Raw genomic sequence first — 22528 nt, 5'->3', positions numbered from 1 at the left:
GTGATGTGACGGATCTGACTGGGAAATTCAAGCTGAAACTTCAGGCAGGCGGCTGTGCCTGTGGAGGAAGGATTGTGTAGTACCTCAGAGTACAGGCTTTGGAATCGGAGCTGAATTAAAATCTCAATTACTTCTTTTAGATCACATGGTCTTGGGAGAACTACTTAACTCCTTTGGGTGCCCCCCCCCCCATTTGATCTTCAATTCCATTTTGTCTGGTAGTAATATTCCCACATTTATTTCAGGAGATTGAGGTTCAATTCCTGGTGAGGGCACCTGTCAGGGTGGTGGGCTCAGTCCCTAGTAGGGGGCGTAAAGGAGGCAGCCAATCAATGACTCTCATCATTGATGTTTCTATCTCTCTCTCCCTCTCCCTTCCTCTCTCTGCAATCAATAAAGATATATTTTTAAATAAATTTTTTAACATAAAAATCAAGTCAAAAAGAAACCTAATTATAATCCCACACATGTCCTCAGAGGCAAAAACAACAAATTGAGTCATGGGAGTTAAATGGAAAAGAGCTTGCAGGTAGATCATTTTGTGTACACTCTCTAATTTAGCACTCAGATAGGTTAGGTAATTTTCCCAAGGTCACAGAATAATTGACAGAATCAGTACCCGAACTCAGATATTATCACTTGTCACTTTCTGACCCTTCTTGACATTAATGGCTCTTCTGGTACCCAGTGTTAGCAGTAACCGATTCATATCCTTGCTTATCTTAATATGAAACTAAGACAACGGCTGTGTATGTGTCAGAGATTAAGTGATAATATTACAGTATTCTCTGTCACGTTTTTCTTTCCTTCATTTGGTGGTGAAATTTGTACTCCACCTACACAGATGTAAGCCTGTTCAGAAGGACCAGACCAGGCAGTGGCTTGTTGAGTGTGACTGGAATAGGGAGCCCACCCAATCCATGAGTGCACCACTTCAGTTTTCTGTCCGACCTGTGTTCTTCCTGTTGGCTGAATTTTCTCTCTAGCAGGACAGGAATTAATATGATCGTCAAAGAGATTCACTCACTGTAATTATCTAGATGTGCTGAGTCCCTGTGACATATATGGCACTGTGCTAAAGTGCTTTATAATGTTACCGTGAGCCCGCCTGCCACTCTGTCAGGAAGATGATGCCATAGCAGTTTGAGGGGACAGGACCACAGAAGTCATTACTTGTTCAGTGGCAGGATAGGGGGTGGACTCAGGTTCCTGTGTTCTATCCACTACAATGCCCTGCTTTTCATTTTTAATTCTTTTGAGTAGAAGAGTGGATGTACGTTTCTAAATGGAGTCCAGATTGATAGTGCATCTCCCCTTTGTGTGGCACTGACATACTGTCCCAGCATCATTAGAATATAATCCTGGTGGCAGCAGCTCAGGGATGGGACTGACTGGTTAATGTCCAGTATTTTAGGGGCTACAGTGGGTTTTCATTTCATTTGATGTTATGATCCCAGAGTCCAGGGGAAATTTTAACTTCACACGAATAAACGTTAATAATATTCATCACAGCTCCTTTTTCAGACATGCTATTATACTTTTAGAGTGCTGCCTCTATGAAGTTAGTGGTTGTTAATGATTTAAATACTGAATGAGTTATCTGCTCAGGTTGCCATAACAAAATAGCATAGACTAGGTGGCTTAAACAGAAATTTATTTTCTCACAGTTCCAGAGGTTGGAAAGTTCGAGGTCAGGGTTCCAACAGGGTTCAGTTTCTGATGAGAGCTCTCTTCCTGGCTTGCAGAAGGCTGCTTTGTTCTCGCATGAGCATCTGAGCTTGCAGAGTGGGAAGTAGAGAGCTCTCTGGTGTCTCTTCTTATAAGGACTGCAATCCTATTGGATTAGGGCCCTACTCTTGTGACCTCATTTTACCATGATTACCTCCTAAAGGCCCTGACTCCAAATACAGTCATATTGAGTAGTAAGGCTTCAACATATGAATGGGGGGTTGGAGGGAGTTGGTCACAATTCAGTGCACAGCAGTTGTTGATTTTTTCTTGTGTTCAAGACGCATTTCTTAATAATTTAACTTTCACATTATCTGGCACATTCTTTAGGAAATATTTTAAATAACTAAATCTCTTAAATCATTTAATTCTTATTAAAATATTGAAATATCTCATGTGCTCTCCTTTAATTTAAAAGGTTGCATGATCTGTCCTTGGTAATGGTTCCAGCACTCACCAGCATGCTCTTCAATAATATGAAAGTGTTATTTGCTTATTTCACCATTGTTTGCCTGTTCTCGGTATGACTGTTTTTAAAAAGACAGTTGTTTAAAGAAGGTTCTGCAATAGGATCTTGACTTCCGGGTAGAAAAAATGGAATTGGCACTCAATAAGAGTTTGATGGATAAAGATATGTTATTCCTTTAGAAGATTATTTGGGGTAAAAGTAATTATCTTTGTAGTAATGTCCAGCCCTGTTGAGATAGAACCACCTTTAAGAACTACAGTGGAACCTCGGTTCTCGAACTTAATTCTTTCTGGAATTTCATGGCTCAAGGAAGCATCATATTAAAAAATTAATTTTTTATATTTTCCCCTAAACGGAGGAAGGAGCATTTCAAAGAACACTATTTTTTGAATTGAGTGTTTTCGTTCAGCTTGTGATGCTTTCTTATCTGACTAGGTCAGGAGCTCTTCACACACCAGATCAGCTGCACATTTGGCCCCTCGAATTGTTGACCTGACTCAGTAGGATGTGCTTGTGAGGCATGGAATCTGCCTTTGGCCAACTATCAATCTTTGGGGTTTTCTCCCAAGTCCTTTTCATTCTGTCAGAGAACCAGTGTTGTGTCGCATCACGTTTTTAAAAAAGGGAGAGAGAGGTAGCACTGTTGGTTTGCAGAGCATCCCATCAGTATCAGAACTGGGCGCAGAGCAGGCGATCTGTGCATTACTCCGCGTAATACTGTATCAAACTAGAGGGCGGCAGGGATTCCCCAGGAGCAGAATTTAGTGCCTCTTCGTCAGCCTCACTGTCAGCGTAGGAAATCGTGCTCCAAATGAGCCGGGGCGCATTCTTGTTGAAAACCTGAGGGAGGCGAGGGCGGGCCTGCCCCGCAGCCTAACCGTGCGCCCGCCTCCCCTCCCCTCCCCTCCCCGCCCTCCCCTGCCAGCCGCCAGAGAGACGCTGTGGCTGGAGAAGGAAGAGCGCGCCCGGCAGCACTACGAGAAGCACCTGGAAGAGCGCAGGAAGAAGCTGGAAGAGCAGAGGCTGCGGGAGGAGCGGCGCAGGGCCGCGGTGGAGGAGAAGCGGCGGCAGAGGCTGGAGGAAGACCGAGTAAGGCGCCCCGGGGCGGGGGCGCGGCGCTGCGGGAGGAGCCGCGGCCGGACGGTGGTTCCGAGGAAGCCGCGGGCAGGCAGGCCCCGCGTGGAGGGAGGTTGGGGTGTGGGGTGTGGAAGCCACGGAGAGAGGGGCGTGAGTGCTTTTGCGACAGAAGCTTTGCAAGCCCCTTTCCCCTGGTCTGGGCCTATAGCTTATGGTCAGTTCATCTGTACTGACGTCTAAGACCACTGGGTTTCTGTAGGGCTCTACCACAGACAAGCATTTTTACATACTAGGTTGTCTCCTTGAATCTTGGCAAAAATGGAAATTTAGACTCAGAATGGGTAAGTTACAAGGCCATGCAACTCAGCGCGTTGTGGAATCAGGATTACCTGTATCCTCAGATTCTAAATTCCATTTTTCAGGTGTGGGACCACGTGTATTCGCAGTAGAAATAATAAGGATCATTTCTTTAGGTTCCTACTGTATGCAACAGGCTTTTTCAACTGGGTCCTAATGATTTCAATAACTGACCCAGGCTGATATTATTCTCACCTTAAGATAAGGTGTAGATGTTAGGAACTAGATTAGGAGTACTGAGGTCAAGTGCTCCCACTCACTCCACTCTGCCTTAAGTTAAAGAAGCCTTGGCCTGGCCAGGTAACTCAGTTGGTCAGAGCGTTGTCCTGATACCCCAAGATTGCAGGTCCGATCTCCAATCAGGGCACTTATAAGAAGCAACCAATGAAGGCATCAATGGGTGGAACAACAGATCGATGTTTCTCTCCCCATGCCCCCACCTCTCTCTCCCATTCTCTCCCTCTCCAAATCAGTTTTTTTAAAAACTCTTTTTAAGAAGAAGCCTCAAACAACCAGGTCAAAATCTAATATTCAGCTGCTCTATTCCATTTAAGGAGCGCCATGAAGCTGTTGTACGACGTACCATGGAAAGGAGCCAGAAGCCAAAACAGAAGCATAACCGTTGGTCATGGGGAGGCCCTCTCCACGCGAGCCCCGGCATTCACAGTACAGGTAACCAGGCAGGGACCACTTTCACGACCCCCTTTTTTTTTCCTGGACAGTAAAAGTGCAGTTGCTTCTTTTTTCTAAGTCTTATCAAAACAAAAATCCTGCTGAAATAATTACACTACAATTAAATGATGATGATGCTTCTACTGTTTGAGGATAAGAGGGTGATGGAGGTAAGAAGATACGGTTCTCCCCCTTAACACAGATTGCTTTTCTCATTTGTTACAAAAGTCCTTGAGGAGAGAGACATCTATGCAATGCTTCCAAATAAACATACTAGTTTCAACTCTACATTATTTTAATTAATTTGCATAGGGTTTCAGGATTATGAAATTGGTTCACCTGTCTTATCTTTTATTCTAGAAGAAGCATAGTCATATTGACTAATTAAAATCAATACTATGAGCTTATGTAACCTGACCCTACAGTGTATGTAACACCATCTCTGTAAGAGAAAGTGCAGGGTTTGAAGCTACAAATAGTAGTAGATATCTGAGCTATTCCCTCGTTCTTAAATGAACATGAAAATACTGAAATTTGGAATTAGCGAAAGGCTTTATTTTTGTACTGTAAATTCAATACGCCTTGAATTTTATAGAGTGTGTCAGTTCTTTTTCATTTGTGTGAGTCTACTAGCCTCTTTTTTTAAATTACTTTGAAAAATCATTGTTTTACATTCTGTCCCCAGGTGGTTTTGTTGAATCATCACTCACCTTTCTCGATTTAGCAGGCCTGGACCACCACTTCACAACTTTGGGTGGTACTAGAAAATCTGGTACAGACCTCCCCGTGATTGCTGATTGCCTGACCTGTAGCTAGCACCTCAGACCTAGGGCCAGAGGTCATCAATAGCTGAACCATCACCACCTTAGTCATAACGCTTGCTTCATATCCTGTGCATAGGCCTAGATCTGGGATATAGCACAGTGTTTCTTAAGTGTGATAATGTAACTCGGGTGACTTAAAGCTGTTGAAATAATAATATGCGACTAGGTTTACTTTCTCCTGAAGTGAACATTTTTAGATAAAACTTTTAAAAACTGTTTTTTAGCAAATAAATTACCTGGGATCAAAGTACACCCAGTTTGTACTCCCCTCCCCCTCCCCCCTCCCCCACTCCTGTTCGGTGCTGCCACTTTTTGTTTCAATCTACATGTTACAGATTTTTGTTTGCTCTCTCTCTTTCACTCCTAACATCCACTGGATCTTCTATAACCCCTTCATTTAAAAAAATCTACCATCAGATTACCACAGTCTACTTTCCTGACAGTGAACCAAAATTGACAGCATTTTCCTTTCTTGGCTCTTATTTGGTGGGGCACATATCAAATCTGCAATCATTAGGGTCACTTATGGAGGATGTTTTATTCTAGGGATAGTTTTACATATATACTCCATGAAGGAAAGGAAAGCTCTCATGGTATATATTTTTATAACCTTACTGATTTTTTTTTTATATGGCTTTGTTTTACATGCCTATGGCAGAAGTAGATGCTGTTACAGATTTTCTTTGAGGGGAAATAACGTTACTTAGCTGTAATTCTTGCTCTCACACTCAGAGTTCAATAATGACCGTTAGCACTGCCACTCAGAGCAAGAGAGTGTAAACTGTTGGATAAAACCCATTTTTATAAGGGCTGTGACTGAGAGGAAAATGCTGCTATACCAGAACAGAGAAGCTTGGAAATAATGGGAACATGCCAAAATCCTCAAAGGTCAAAATGATCTGTTGTGACCTTGAGAGCAGCAATCAGATCTTACTCATTTTGAATACCTCTTACTACACAGCAATGTCTGACTCGTGGTGGGTACTCGATCAGTTTACTGACCAACAAACAGGTCCTAGAAATTAAATTTAAACCAGATTAAATCAGTGTGTTGTCTGACTGCTCGGACATCAACTAGCACTGGCTTGTAAAAGTTTATACTGTTTAAGCCAGTTCTTCACAGAATATTTCATGAATTTGTGTTTGGTTCAGTGAGAAAAAGAAATGATTAAAAATTGTCTTATGTATAGCATAATGTAATAAATATATTTTTTTTACCTCCATAACCACGCAGAATAGGCCTGCATGTACACACAATTTTCCCCTAATTAGAGCTTAACATATAAGGCAATATCATAGAATGTAGTACTACAAAATCACCTGGAAATGGCTTTCATTATCCTTCCTCATGCCCTTGAACCTCAAATTTCATGATTAAGGTGTTCATTTTGAAATGTTCACTGTAAAATTTTTTTTACCAAGGTTAGTTAGACCAGTGGCAACTAGGTTTTGAAAGCTTAAGAAGTGAACAATAGAAAATAAAACAAGATACAGCAAAACCCTGGCTATTACCTCTGGCTATTATAGGTCAGAACATCTACCTGCCTCCTCCATAAATATGAGATTTTCAGACTTTCAATATATACAGTTTTATTCAGGGAACATGATGTATGCCAATGAGTATTGTTACAACTTGGTTCCACTGTTTTAACAGACTTGATTTTTGCCTTGTAAATGGCTGCTATTTCTCTTTTGACTTGAACTTTAAGAATTGCTATAAAGTTACTCGACAGCAGGATGAGCAATATTGTTAATAAACTTAAAGAAAACAAATTCCAATTTTCTTTACATTACTGTCGGTTTTTTCAGGCAGCTTCGTGGGCTGTTTCTAACCTTAAACTCTATGTTATAGGCTTAGCGATGTGGTTATTAGTAGACTTTGAAAAAAGAAATGCAATAGCAGCCATCCTTGCCACACCGAGAGTGTTTCCTCTTCTTTCTTTCTTGTTAATCTGCTTTCCTGTAAAGAATTTTCACGCCCTGGGTGAAGGTGACCCTGTGTGCCAGCAAAGGCTCCAGCAAATGCGCAGAGCCCGCTGTCCTTTGTCTTCTGGTGTTTTGCATTCTGTTTCACCAGCACTATTTCTTCCCCATTGTTCCTGCTTCGGGGAATTATGAAGGCTGTCACCTTTATAGTCCTCTCTACTTCACAGTCTGCCTCCATTGTTTTAGTGGCCTCCACTTGCCGTCATTTGTCATATCATAACAATATGCTTAAATTTCCCTGCCTGACAAACTGGTGAACTGAATATTTATTTTATCCTATAAGACAAATGAATTTTATTTCTACCCTTTAAGTTACCTTTAAAATGTCCACTTAGAAAACTGTGCTATTATGAAAGATCTAGTGATAGAGCTGAAAGCATCCAGTCCTAGTTTTTCCTTGCATCAGCGAACTAGGAAATTGCAATCCTGCATGCTGGCTGTCAATTAGCATTATCTCCATTTGTTTTAGATCCAGACAGGCGGTCAGTTTCCACCATGAATCTTTCGAAACATGTTGATCCCGTCATTAGCAAGCGGCTCTCCTCTTCATCTGCAACTTTACTAAATTCTCCAGATAGAGGTACAGTCAAAAGGAAAACAAAAAAAGTGTTCTGTTATTTACTTAATGCTTTTTTTTCTGAATGTTTACAGATAAAAATAAGCATCTGAAGTTGCTTTCCCTACGTTTCTTAAATAGGAAGAAAAAAACTTCAGAGTAAAAAAGCAATAAACGGCTGAGCAGCATTTTCCTTGCGACAAGAACATTTCTCATTTTAGAACTTGGCTGAATGATTGCATTTAGCAGTGATGAAAGCGGTGCTTCTCTCAACTCTTTAGTAACTGAGTTTACAGCTCCAGAAATCACCCACTTATCCACCAACATGCAAATAATCTTTGTTACGAACATTTATTTTACTTCAATCATGCTGTCTTTGACTTTTCATCTGTACTTTGGAAATTCCAGGCTTTGACTTTCTAAAAAAAATACTTTTTAATTGATTCATGTTGGTAGATTTCATTTTGCTAATTTATTTCTCATTTAACCAAACCTTTCTTGCCACATTTCTTGTGTGTGTGACTGGTTTTTTGGTTTCCATTCATTTACTCTTAAGGGATTTGGCCTAACTGCAAGAATATCATCAGTGAAGCCTTCTAAAAATTTTAATAATCATAGTTTTCCAATTAACATTTTATTTTAATTTTGAGCTTTATTCATCTCGTGGATTTACAGTACATGAATGTTGTTATTTATTAAAACAAAGTTTTATCTTACATATTTATATATTATGGTAGGAAAAAACAAGCTTTTAAGATAAGCTACTTGTTTTACATAATTAAAATTATTTAAAGTTTAAAAAATTATTGTGCAATATAAAAGTAAATACTCTTTAAAAGTAACAAGTTGTGGTTACTTTAAGTGTTTTATTAAGAAACTGATCAGGAAAGGTTCAGTGTTTATAGTCTTGAAAAAGAATGTAATGTGTGCATGTTCTGTATGTGTGTATGTGTATTTGTATATTTTATATTGTATAAAAATTATGTACAATATTATATGGGCTGATGTTTTATAACTCATCTCCTAATGCAGTAAATGTTTCAACAACGTCCTATTCTTGCCTTTTAACTTAAACCATTCTTTTTCTTTTTAACCTGATTTGCCTAAATCAGTATTAGACATGTAGTCAAATTAGAGGCCTTTTATATGTTAAAGAAACACATTATGAATTAAAATTCCTTCATAAATAGCCTTTCTTTTCAAACTCATTCCCCTAATATAATGTAAAATATAGCATGTGGATGCTATTCTCACAGTTGTCCATCTTTTCTTTGGAACTGGTCACTTAGCTCTCTGATTTTATACTTTTGTAAACCTGGATCTCAGACAAGCTGCAATTGGGATTTTACAGTACTTTTAAGTTAAGCCTTGTGTCCTGCCTCCTGCCCTCCCACGGCTGAAATTGGGGTAAGGTCGGGAGTGCGGGATGGGCAGTAAGCCAGACAGCAACCCGTCTACACGTCATCAGGAGGACGATACTGTGTCACCTAGAAATAAGGTGTTTTATAGATTTTGCATGATTGTAGCTGATTGGATGTTCTTAAGAAACAGGATCTTAGAACTGCAGAAAATGTATTGGATGGCTCGTCTACTGCAGTTGGGGTAAGAGGCCCGAAGGTGAAGGGCCTGAATTGGTGTGGTACAGACTGTTAGAGGGACTAGAACTGAGATCACCAGCTTCTCACCGTGTCGTTGCTACACTGCCTCTTCAGGTTTTACCTTCATGGATACCCTTCCTTAGATCACCCCTGACCCTGTGCATTCTTCCTTTGGGTAAGGTTAAGGGTCCAGGGAAGTTCAATAACCAATTCAAAGCCGGGGCCAGGAAAACTGCCCTTGAATTGTGGTACAGGCTTATAAAATTGAACACTAAGCTGACCAAGGACAGGAGGGAGAGCGCTAAATTGGGCAGTTCTGCTTTTCTTCCCGTTCATCAAAATGTTTCTGGGTCTAACAGACAAGGTTGGCCTGGAGGGAAGATTTGGGACATCAGGGGTCCCTGTAGATTTAGGAAGCAGTTTTTTTTAAGTGAAGCAAAACCCTCAGGAAGACAGTGAGAGAAGCCGGGTCTTTTAAAGAGAATAAAAATTCTGAATTTGAACTTCTCTGATCTGGAAATTTAAGTAATTGAGCTAGTTTATTTTATTTTCTGCTATTTTTAAAAGTTGGTTATACTTTATCAGCAAATTTTAAAAAGCATTTTTATTAAATTACTAAAGCAGAGCCTTTTCCAGACTAATCTGTTAAGGGTTATATACCATTACTAGATTGAGCTTTCTCAGCCTCACAGCACAGGCCTTGGAGCTGGTGTTAAACTGAGGCTCTGATACTTTCAAGGTTGACATTCAGCTGGAATGCTCTACTGGTTATTAAAAATAGAAATATTTCCACACCACTTGGTAAATATCCACTTCCCCAAGTTGTGCTTCCCCAGGCCCTGCAGAGCTAATGAGTGGCATCCACCTATGTCCTACCAGTTTTTAAATATTTTAATTATCACACCTGAATATAGTCACATAGACTGATAAAATGACCTGAGTTAAAAGGAAACCCCTGACTACCAAAGATTTCTATAATTGCTGCAATAGAGAGAATATTGCCACTGGAAATTTTTGCATTAAAATGTGTATATCTTACTAGCTTAAGCTACCTGCTTAACCAGCTTTTTTCTCAAGGACAAATGAGTTTGAAAAAAGTAAGAATTAAGTCACCTATGCTTTACTTAAAATTAGTCCATACATTCTTTTCTTAGAATCTAGGGCAGGGGACATGGTGTGGTAGACCTCAAACTGAATTCTGCCCATAGGCATGTTCTGCTTGACCTGAGCAGGGGTCTTTGTTCTTTTTTTAATTTGAATTAATTGCCATCATTTTTTAGATGGAAGATTTCATATACCATTTAGGTTTCTATTTCTAATGAAAAATCAGGGCCTGGCAATACTTGCCTGGTTTCTCCATCAACTGGAACTGAATAGTGGTTTCCTGCTGATGGAGAACATACTAGTGCAAATATCTAACATGATTGTTTGCTTCCCGTGGTCCGGACGGTCTCTTATGGGAACTGTCAATATCTCATTTTTAACTGCTTAGACAGGATCGATATTTTAGAGTTGTTTCATGAGAATTAATATCCATTCCTTCCGGAGCTTATCATCTTAAAATCAGGTCCCTCTAGATGAAAAAATAAATAAACTAACTCTCCTGTCCTAAGCTTTACTAAAAAGTTACCTCATGGAAAAGGTCTGTCTCTTTTGCTCAAGGCATAGTTATGAAGATGGTAGAAGTGGAAACGTGTTTGTCTTAGCAAAATCTTTCATTCACAGGTCAGAGCTTTAAAACATATCTCTTTGGATATGCTTTAAACGCAGGTCAAAGAGGGTTTTTAATTATTTTCATTTGAGGCAAATTCTTTGGTTGATGCCTTAAAGATGCACAGAAATAAAGTAATTGAACTCCTTAACAAAGGAGGAGACATGTCTTTTCAATGATAAACCACCTCTGCCAATCAGCCTACAGAGTTTATTTTACCTAAAAAAGGAAGCATTCATCTCTTCTTCCCTTTCTCATCTATTAAAAATAGAGTTCTGTTGAAGATTTTCATTTAATCCTAATCACTTTTCCCCATGCATTGATCTTCTTCTGTGAATGTTTTGTAATTTTAGATTACAGTATTTTTGTTGTTGATACACAAAACACACCCATCTGCACACTGCCATACTATAGTTTATGATTAGCACTTTTCCCAGTGTACACTATACTATCTCTGTAACTATTACATTGATTTTTATAACAGATCTTTTTGTTAACATCTTGCTGTCAGATAAGATTTAATTTAACCATGAAAGCCCTCCTAATAACCAGAAAAATCTAATAAACAATTCACTGATTCTTAAATTCACCAGAGCCTTGATCAAAAAACTACTCTTTTAAAGTCAAGTCAGATAATTAAGGTTCTTATTGGAAGTTGGTACCTCTTCCAAATAGAAGCAAATATTTTCTATAACACATTTAACACTGGATGGCTTCAATTAAAACTACTTTCCTAGAATATAAATGTCATTCATTTAAAATATGGCATATGAAAGATTGTTATAAGAACAATTGCTCCAGAGGCAAAGGGATTTGCGCCTACTGTTTACGGTGAGGAACAGTGGCCTGGTCAGGTTTAGATGGTTTTGAAGTCTTTTATAAGTGACTTGGAAATGTGTTCTAAAATAGATATATGATCACTTCTGTGATATTTGCAAACTTCTTTCCTGGTAATTTTGAAAAGTATCTTCTGTATTTTCATGGATCATCACTGGAAGCTGACATAAAGTAATTGATGACTGGCATGCATTTCCTAACAGTGGACTTGCCAAGCCCCAGTATAACTTGGGACCGTCCTTCACTGCATTATCTTAAATTTGCTTTCCAGATTCTTCACACACCAACTAGTAATCTCTAATTTATGTTTATATTGGATTTTCGCTTTTCTGTTTATTTTTGTCTTGCTTCAACTTTACCCTTATCTTCCCCCCAAATTTTTATGTTGCTGCCAAGCGGGAACCTGAAAAAACCTGGCTTGCTGAATGGAAAAGTCAAAAGGAAATTCTGTGCAGAACTGTGCATGAGCCCTCATTCATTTTATTATGTCTGATTTTCCCCCAATGGCCCAAGTAACAATTCATGGGGATCTGTCAAAATGTAGTGGAGACCCTTTCTGTCTTTATTTACTTATAAATCCAGGCTTGCACTAAGCTGCCATAGACCCTGGTGGAGTTGATTATTCAGGGTGCTTAGGAAGCCCCTTGGCTGAGGTGTGTGCCACCAGTCCACTGCCATCCCGACGAGGGCAGACCGCAGATAAGTATGACTGGAGTCAGTGATACACACCAAACGTGTAGTGGAAATAGCATTTCTGTTGTGTTACCTGTTGACTGCTAAAGGAGGGTGGTTAGCAAACTCTGCATCCATAAAACTAATACAGATAGCCTGCCGCCAAACTGGCATTTGCAGAAAGGCAGTGCTATACCATAGCTGCTCCTTGGGGCAGGGTTCCTGTCGCCCTGACTCTTCAGCTGTCCTCGACCGAGAGCCTGGCCTCTCTCGAAGGCCCGGCGTGTGGGAGCGATGGGTGTGAAGCTCTGCACCCTCTTGGCCCTGGAAAGAATGCCTCTAACATCTTGCTTATGTGGTGACGTTTAGCTCGCCGCCTGCAGCTCAGCCCCTGGGAGAGCAGCGTTGTTAGCAGACTGCTGACGCCCACACACTCGTTCCTGGCCAGAAGTAAAAGCACAGCTGCCTTGTCTGGAGATACAGGTAAAACTGTCCAGGTGCAACTTTCATGGGGCCGGAAAGTCCTCCTTTTGAAGCATCTCTGAGCCTCCAGCATCTAACCACATCTCTGTTTTCCCCACTGTGCTTCTCTCTGCTCCGGGTGGAATGGCTCTGGAAATGTGTCTGTTGGTGTTGGTTTCATGCCCCTGGCATTGTTTTCTCTTAGTGTCCATCATAGCCTCTTATCTGGACACCAGATGCCAGGCAGACAAAGGATGCCGCTCCCTGTGGTCAGAGGCTTCAGATACTTATCTGTTCGTAGCATTCCCAGAAAGACTTGTCCTTTCCCTACCTTTCTTTCTGTCCCTGCATCTAAGCAGATGATCAGAGGCAGAAATAATTTAATATACTAATATGTGGACTTGGGGATAAAATCGAAGCACAAGCCAGTTGAAGCACAGAGTTTCATAATGTGGCTGTAGGCTCCTACTTACCCTCCCTGTGCCAGTCTTTTATACTTCATCTCGGGAGACTACCCTTCCAAAACTCTAAGGCTTGTGGAGATGGCTAATTATAGTGTTCTTATTGGTTACATAATTTGAAAATACAGTATGTAAAATGTGCCAAGTACTGGTTATTATAATTAGTTATGACTCCTCTATTTTTTTGAAATGCAAAATGTGCTTGAATGAGCCAATTAATTTAAAGTATGTAACTGGAAAGAAAGATACATATTAAGCTTTTGGCAACATCTCATGGTGAGTTGATTTGGATTTTCCCAGATATCTTTGGACACAACTGGTATGTGGATATAACCAGTCTACTGGTCCTCATTTTTGGCACTTAAGAAATTGCGTAGCCTCTTCACAAAGTTCCCTTTAAAAAACACGTTGCCTCTGCAAGCCTCTTCATGTTCACTAGCCCTCTTTACAAATAACAATTCTTAGTTTTATGATGTCTTTCATCTGCGGTGCACAATGACCTAATATCAACACTGCTTCTCACAGTATCCCTGGGAGGTAGTCAAGAAAGCACATTCAGCGTTCCCACCACCTGCCTGTGGAACCTCGGGGCAAAGTGACTTACCAGAGCCACTTAGAAAATCAGTGGACTAGACCTTGAAAGAGTTTACCCTCCATCCTTGGCACCCTATGTGATGCTGTGTACAGTTGTGCCTTCAACTAGCTGGACCACAATGTTCTGTTTTCTGTAGAGTAAGTCTTGTCAGCTGTCATGTTGCATCTGATTTTTCTGGAGAAAAAAGTACAGCTTATTTCAAGATAGTTTATTTTTTATGCCTATGAACTGCATAGTTTTATACAAGTCATGGAAGTTTTTCTTTATGTCCAGCTAATTGAAGAACCTCTAAAACTGCTTTTCAGTTCTGTATCGTAGGATCTAGGTAATAGCTTATGGCTGTCATGCTTATGAATCTCCATATTGTATGTTTTCATACTTAAAAGGACTGCCTCACAGCTAGAAAATTGCCTTTCTTTGCTATTTCTGTCATCACTAACTTTTGTCAATTCTTTCACTCTTCCTCTAGTCTTTTCCAACACCATGTCCTCATTTTCCACCCATTCTACCCGCCCATCTTCCCACCTTCCTTCTTCATTGTTATGCTCAATCAGGTGCCTTTTACCTCCTAACTGGCTCTTCTTTACAACTTTTCCATTCTCCTTGTCACAAATGGATACATTTCTTTAATTAACTTTAGAGTGAGGCAATGCATAGTGTTTCCTTGGGTGACCTGTTTTATTAATACATTCCTTAGATCATTGTTACCTGTTATTGCCTTGATACAGCTTATGTCTAATGAACCAAAACTGTTGGTTTTTAAATTTTTCCATTTGAAATTATATATGTAAACATCTCTTCCATTTATCTTATCAAAAACACTTTTTCCATCTCCTCGTTGATTTTTCTTTCTTGTCTTCCCATTTTAGTGTTGTCCCTTGAGTTCATCTTATATCCAATTGCCATTGGCAAGAGGATGACCTACATCCAGAGCTAGGGTTCTAATAGCAGATCAAAACAGTCATCCCTAAGATGTTCAGTGATTGCAAACTTCCAGAAAAGCAATAGGAACAGTTGAGAATTGGAAATCAGAGTCTCATTTGTGCCTACTACTTTGGATTGACTTTTCCATGCCCATTTTTAAAAATATATTTAAAATACATGTGATCATTAGAACTCAGGATTAAATGACTTAATACATGTAAAATGCTTAGAATAGTGATGCACATAGTAGGAACTCAATAAATGTTAATATTATTATTCTATTATGTAATTTTTCTATTCTCTATGCCACACTCCAGCCACTTGAACTGCAGTGTCTTTTCTCTGCACCCATTATTTCATATAGAAAATCTTGAATGAATTGAATTAATGCACACTTGCTACCAAGAATAGAGGAAATCAGATATTGTGGAAGACTTTCTCAAAGACATTTCCATACAAGAATTTTCATGTTTAATACATCTGCTTTGACTGAAGGACAGCATTTGAGGGGAAACAAAACCAACTATATATACTGCTCTATTTCTTCAGAAGGGCAAGAATATTAGAAAAATGGACTTAAAGCTTTCAGGTTTTTCAGTAGTTGCTGTTCAGAACAACAATGAAGCTCATGAAATGTAATATCCTTTAGAGGAATTTATAGTGTTTATTTTAGCCAGGCAATGTTCCTTGAACAATTAAATTTGAGGATTTTAGTATAGACTACCCTGATAGGTATAAGATAGTTTCATCCTTTTATTAGTGTTGCCTCGGCACCGTAATCAGGAATGAACCAGAGGCATGATGAGATTGGCTTACGTCCAGGATGGTCTCAGAAATGCCCAACAGATACCCCCTGAACTTACTGTTTTTCACTAGAGGAAAAAGAAATCATATTTCTGTGCTTTTTTCCTTTTTCAGTGTCAGACCCATGGCCTCGGAGCAGGGCTGTTGTCTAGAGTTTCTTGATCCCCCAGCAAGGTTAACGGCCTCTGGTTGTGCTCTGGGCAGTGTGCACCTCTCATGGTCATTAATCCCACAGAAGTGTCAGGATATTTTCTAAATATATTTGATGGGCTTGGAAGAATTTGGCATTAATGAGCTCTTTCCTTGTCTAGGAAATGCAAATGCTTTGCTGTGGCACTTGAGAAAAGATTATTTTCAAATTATTTCCCCTGTGATCACAACACGCCAAATGAGAGAAGGTCTTCCTTTCTCAGGATACAAAGGAATCTTCCCTCACTACTAAGGTCTGAAAAGGAGGTCTGTGTCAGCTCCCAAGCAAGACACACATATTCTGTTCAGGAGAACTGAGGGAATGCAAAATGTTTTGTTTATCCTGAAGAAGTAGAGTTCTGTTTTCAGATGATTTGAAAAGAAAATACAGTTTCCAGCCTATCGACTGCCTTAACCGTTGACAACCAGAAGATCCTGCCAGGCAGCTGATGAAAGGGAGCATGTGAATAAAGATTCAGTCTGGTCAACTTTCTATCTATAGATTAAACCAAAATAACAGATATCTTTAATCTCTAATTCTGAAATTAAGATTATCCCAGATTTGTCCTGTAAACTTTCGAGTTTTTAATTTATTAACACTGTTATATTCAGCTGACATAATGATCTCTTTAAAGGGTTGCTGCTATGGCTGGAGTTGGTTGCATCATTTACATGATTCTCCTCGGTACTCATGTTTAACTGTCCTATTTTTTGCTGGAGAACAAGATTTCTGGATGAAATCTGGAAATGGGCCTTGGAGCCTTAGTACCCACGCCTTAGATGCCTCTGCAGTATTTGTTGTAAGAATGAATGTCTTTAAACCATCATTGCTCAGAATCACTTGGTTAATGACGGTATTCCCTTGAAGGTGAACGGTCAGAAACTTTGTGGTCTTTCAAAAAATGTTCCATCTTGAGTAAAACTAAAAGCTATTCATGATTCCACTTTATTTTTGGCAATTCCAACATCTTTGTTTCCTGTTCACCATTTTAAATGATCACATCCTGTGTCCCCATACGTTCTGCTGCTGCTTGCTCTGGACCTTGATGCTTTGGCTTTTGGGAAAACCCAGAAGCATGCATTTGATTTGCCTTTAAACAGATAAAACATTTACAGAATTCTTTCTAGAAATTATTAGTTATCCTTGTAACAAGTCTTAACACCCGGTAAGACTTGGTTATTTATCATTTGAAAACTTCTGTTGTCGTTTGTGCGTTTTTCCCCCCTGGCTGTTGAACTTTACTCCTGAAATAGTTGCTTGCTTGCTCGCTTCCTGTCTTTGCACCTTTTGTTCAGTCGTAAAGCTAATTAGGGAAAAATGTGATTATAAAGCAGTCTTTATATAAAAATTATCTACCACTGATGTAGCATTTTACCAGAACCATCAGTTTATAGGAACATAAGGCCACCGCTTTCCATAGTTACTGGATTACATCTGCATCTTCAATCAGTATTTAAGTAGCCAACGAGCTTGTACGTTCCAGATGTTTCATTTGGACATGCCTTCCTCTTGGACACCCTGCAGCTGACAGGACTGTGAGGAGAGTTGAGAATGAGGTTCTGGACTCCTGTAGGTAATAACACCTTCTCCCTGCTTTTCTCTCTGTCTCCGCTTTGCTCTTTTTCCTGAACCTGCTTTTGGCTCTCCTTCAACTGCTCCTCTGGCACTCTTGCGTGTAAAACAGTCACCTGCACCCTAGTTACCCCCATTTGTCCTCGTGCAGCATCTTGCAGCCCCATCAACATCATGCCCTACAAAGCTGCACACTCTAGAAATCCAATGGATCGCACGAAATTCTCAGTGACACCGCCCAGCGGCTCTGCGCGGAGGAGGACCGGGCCCGGCACAGCGGTGAGTAGGTCAGGCCTCAGCCACTGAGCCAGACCGGTCGGGCAGTTTCCTTCTCGATTTTCATTTTCTTTCATTTAGAACTAAATTCAAATGGCTACTATTGAGCACTTGAAATATGTTTTGTGAGACTGAATTTAATTTTTAATTTTATTTCATTTTAATCTAAGTTCAGTGTAGATCTAAATCCAGATAGCCAAGTGTGGCTAGCGGCTATCCTATTGGACATCATAAACTTAGAACATTCCTGTCATCACAAAAGATTCTATTGGACAGTGCTACCTTGGACTGTCTGTCAGTATTGTTTCTCTTGGCAGTTATTTGTACTCTAAACCTAATCAATTGTAAAATCAAAGTCTTTGTCTTGCTGATAAGTTGTCCAGACAAGTGATGTGAGCAGCTTACTGCAAGAGCTCCACCTTAGCCTTGTGGAAAGTGTTAACGAGCAAGATTATTGTACGGATCTCTGGTTATTTACTCAGATCAGGATGAGAATCAGTAGCACCTTGGCCTTTGTGGTACCCAAACAAGTGACTGGATACAAGATCAATGAAAGGGTAAAAACACCTATCTGCGTGAGAGGGTATTATCTCAAGTACTGAGCATTTTTCCAAACTGCTTTCCCCCTGTTCCCCCTACCCCTTTAAGGTGATTTAAAAGGAGGTCAGTTTTAGGAAAGAAAAAATTGGTTCAGTGCTACTTTTTAAGAAAAGAAGACGATCTGAATATTATACACTTGTATATGTATGTTTATTCCCTGATATGTCTTATCAAGATACAGATGATGAAATTCATCCCCAAACCCTCTACATCACAAATCAACCTTCCTTATTTTTCCATTCAGATCTCTCCTTGGTCTGACTGAAGACAAATAAAAATGTTTTGAGTAAAAGGGAAAAAAACTACTTGAAATGTTTAACCCCTGCCTCCCTTTTGAAGAGCCCTGAGCCTTCCTCTCCAGGGACTGACCCACCAGAGGCGTAATTACCACCCTGCACACCTGCCAGGAGGGTCCCATATGGTGGCTGCTGCTTCTGCTACCCAAGGACTGCAGTGGGTCTCCGAGGCCCCACCTCCCACCTTCTGAGACCAGAGATGGGGGACAGAGTGGTGATGCAGCCTCCAGTGTTATAGAGGTGCCATGCATCTTATGACCCCACTCCGCATCTGTCTTATTCCGGAAGACACTGAGTATTATTTGACACTTAGATGCACCCCCCCCCCCACCAGATTGCCCAGCCCATCAGCTAGGATGCTACTAAGGAAAATGGAGAGAAGCAATTTGAAGGGGCAGTGAAGGGAACGAAAAGGGGAGGAAGACAGGAGTTGATGCTTGAACCAGGCTAAAAACGGAGAGAGGAGAAGGTACACTGCCAACTTACTGCCCTGAGACTAGACCATATGCCACCCCTTTCCTTGCGCACTCGCAGTCTGCTTTCCTGAAAGGGTCCCACAGGGTGAAGGACTGCCAGGTGCTCACAGGTGCCTCCAGCAAGCATCCATTTCCATCCCAGAACACTTGTTGACGAGTCTCAGATACTGAAAATGAGTCTTCTATACCCTATTAACTTTAGACTGTTTAGAACACTTCTCTGGGTTTCCCTTTGCCCATTTCAGTTTAGGAAAGGTGTCATCTCTCTGCCTGAATTCCTGGTTGGCAGTCAGAGGAGGGCTGATGTTTTGGCCCACTCTCAGATTACAATTTCATCCCTAGTTAAAAAGACTAAAAATAGCTAAAATTTCTCACCTTGAACCTGACTTTTCCTTTAAAAGCAGGATAGTAGGTGAGGAAGAACTTGTTAGTATAGCATCAATATAAAGAGAAAAAATGAATTAAAGTCTGATATAGCTGACATGTAAATTTTAAGAAAATGGGGAGGGTTCTGAGCTACAGTACATTCCAGAAAAGTGCTAAAGAACTTAAAGATATAAAGGTGTGTTTTAATTAAAAATTGTGGAGAAAAAGCTGGAAGTATTTTGACATTTGTGTAGGCTAAGCCAGATTATGAGAGATTTTGCTCCCAGTAATTTTAGACACAAAGTATAGGTACTTTTTAAAAGTATAAGTGTATTTTTTTCTTACAAATATAATTCCAAATCACACATCCAGAACCTTTTTATTAGTGTCACATTGTGTAAATTTAGTATAATGGTTTGGTTTAAAACTAATGTGGGCCTTCTGTTGGGATGGAAGGGAGATACATAAGGAAGGTTAGAAATATCTAAAAAGTCATTTGATGTATTGCAGCTCCATTGTTGAACACCCTGAATGGGGTTGTCCAACACATAGGAAAAATCTAATTATGGTGTTTCTCTGAACTAGGGCCATAAAAGAGAGAGGGAGAGGGAAAACGTACCCTTCCACCGCATACCCGGCATCCGAAGGGCTTTGTCTCCATCTCATCCCAAAGCCAGATCACCAGCTTCCCCCCGACTGTGGTAAGTTATATATAAGAGGCTGGCTGGGTGGCTTCATGCTGGAGAAGTAGTAGCCTCTGTCCTCTAAAAGGAAGCTATTCCTCCTACACGATTTGGCCTTAACTTAGGGAGTAACATTTTTCCTTAAAGAAAACAGAAAACTGGAATGGGTCATTAAAGTGAATGTTTCTGCATTTGTCACATAAAAGACAAATAGACAAATAGTACCTTCATTTTTTTTCCATATTGGTGTTCTGAGACTATTGCATGGCAAGGGGCTCAGGGAAAGAAGATTCTGGCAAGCCTGTTCTGACATGTTCCCTTCTCTTTATGCTGTGTGTGTGTTTCCCAGGCTCCCATCCAAGTCCCTTCCTCATTTGCCTGGCACACCCAGACCTACATCTTCCTTGCCTCCCGGATCAGTCAAAGCTACCCCTGCTCAGATCCGGCCCCCATCCCCTGGCAACATCCGCCCTGTCAAGAAAGAAGTCAGAGTGGAACCTGAGAGAAAAGACCCCGAGAAGGAACCTCAGATAGTTGCCAATGAACCCCCACTAAAGGGCAGAGCACCTTTAGTGAAGGTAGAAGAAACCACAGTTGAAGAGGGGACACCTGGTGAACCTGAGGCTGCCTCTGGTAAGAATCAGCTGACTTGTGATGGAATGTGGGTTGCTTCCACTCTCTTCATTTTTCCCTCCCCCCCCCCTTATTGGGGAATTGGAAATTCTATTCTGAGGCTAATTTTGGGACCTCTTCTTACATATAAAGAAAGTAGAATTGTATATCCAAAAAACTTACTGTTGGAGCTATAGCATATTATTAACTCAGTTGTGTTCAGAGCACTTGTATCAGAATCACTTGTATTATCTATTGCTGTTTTACAAATTATCCTAAAACTCTGCAGCTTGAAACAACAACAAGCAGTTATTATATCACAGCATCTCGGATCAGGAATTTGGGAGCAGCCTAGCTGGGTTGTTGGAGGATGGCTCATGCACATGGCTGTTGGCAGGTGGCCTCAGTTGCATGACATGTGAACCTCTCCATAGGGCTGCTTGGTGTCCTCACATTCTGTCTGCTTGCTCTGCTGGCTTCGCCCAGAGTGAGTGATCTAAGAGAGAGAACCAGGAGGAATCTGCAGTATCTTTTATGCCTAGTCTTAGAAGACACGCAAGTCACAATTTCTCTCATATTCTGTTCATTGGAAGGAAGTCCCTAGGTTCAACTCACACTCAAGTGGAAGGGATTCGTCTCTACCGTTTAAAGGGAGAATTGTCAAAGAATTTGTGCAAATATTTTTAAACCACCAAACCTACTGAATCAGAATATATGGTGGGTCCAAGGACTCGGAAAGATACTGAGCTCTCCAGGCAACTCCTGTGCAGGATTGACAGATAAAATACAGAGTGGCCAGTTATCACCCTATTCCCGTGCATCCTGGGGTCAAAGGACCACTGGCTTAGCCTATGTGCTAGACAGAGGTCAGAACTTTTTCCAGAAGACCCAGTGGATCTCATCTCTTCCCAGCTAACCAAATGTTATTTAGAAGTTTGAAATCACCGGGAACTAGGAATTCAGTGTTTCTTGTTGAAAATTGTGTTTGTTCAAAAGTTTTCTCCTTAAGACTTAATTTGAAGATAGAGGGTAGGGGCAAAGAAAGAACTGATGACTCAAAACAAATGGGGTTGTTAGAGAACGGAGGAGCCCAATGTTTGTCTGCATGCAAAGGAGAGGAGGAGAGAGGCCAAAGAGCATCCTGAGCATAAAGAAAAATCTGTGGGAGCGGAAGGAGAAATGTAAATCTTGACAAGAGGGTCTGGAATGGTCAGGTGCCAGAGATCGCACCTGGCTGTGGTGCCGTTGTGTGGCGCTCCCTGCTGGGCCAGCTCTCTAGGCCATTTTCGTGAATCGGAGTAAGGTCGGAGAACTTTTGCTCCCATCCTGCATCTTGGCATCAGGACTGTGGAGACCGGAGATGTATAAGGTGTACAAGTGCCAGCTCCTGAAGTGGACCTTGGCTCCTGCCACCTCAGACCCGGGACACAGCTTCGGGTAGACAAAAGGGATGTCTTCATTGGGTGTCATCTTCCCACCCTGAGTCTGGACTCGTGGCATGGACACTAAGGATGGTCAGCTTTAGCCCTCAAGCAATGAAGTCACCAAAGAGAAGGATTTTTACATTCTGATCAAAGGCAACTGGAAGATCTCACCTTCTTTTTGTTCAGGGTATAACTTCCCACAGAACCTAACGTGAGGCTCTGTGCTCAGTACACATTTGACATATGTTCTTAACTGATTTAACTTGTATAAAAATAAGACTTGTTGAAAAGCGTCAGCTT

General features: G+C 40.7%; 1 protein-coding gene across 9 annotated transcripts in view; it reads left to right on the top strand.

Moving 5' to 3' along the window:
* MAP7 (microtubule associated protein 7) overlaps positions 1-22528 on the top strand; it is a gene marked incomplete at both ends in the record, with an annotated part of 135445 nt that overhangs the window by 96847 nt on the left and 16070 nt on the right. For 4 of the 9 annotated variants that reach the window (XM_081140314.1, XM_081140312.1, XM_081140315.1 and 1 more), the window contains 7 exons: positions 3123-3286; positions 4186-4303; positions 7583-7693; positions 12857-12970; positions 17647-17774; positions 20095-20210; positions 20542-20825. In XM_081140314.1, the coding sequence (XP_080996440.1) occupies positions 3123-3286; positions 4186-4303; positions 7583-7693; positions 12857-12970; positions 17647-17774; positions 20095-20210; positions 20542-20825 (1035 nt within the window). Of the gene's footprint in view, positions 1-3122; positions 3287-4185; positions 4304-7582; positions 7694-12856; positions 12971-17607; positions 17775-20094; positions 20211-20541; positions 20826-22528 lie in introns of all 9 variants that reach the window. The other 5 variants (XM_081140313.1, XM_081140310.1, XM_081140317.1 and 2 more) reach the window with 3 other exon arrangements.

The sequence above is a fragment of the Miniopterus schreibersii genome, assembly GCF_964146895.1.
Source record: "Miniopterus schreibersii genome assembly, chromosome: 6".
Taxonomy (NCBI): domain Eukaryota; kingdom Metazoa; phylum Chordata; class Mammalia; order Chiroptera; family Miniopteridae; genus Miniopterus; species Miniopterus schreibersii.
Note: the sequence above shows the minus strand (reverse complement) of the source record. Positions and strands in the feature narration are given on the sequence as shown.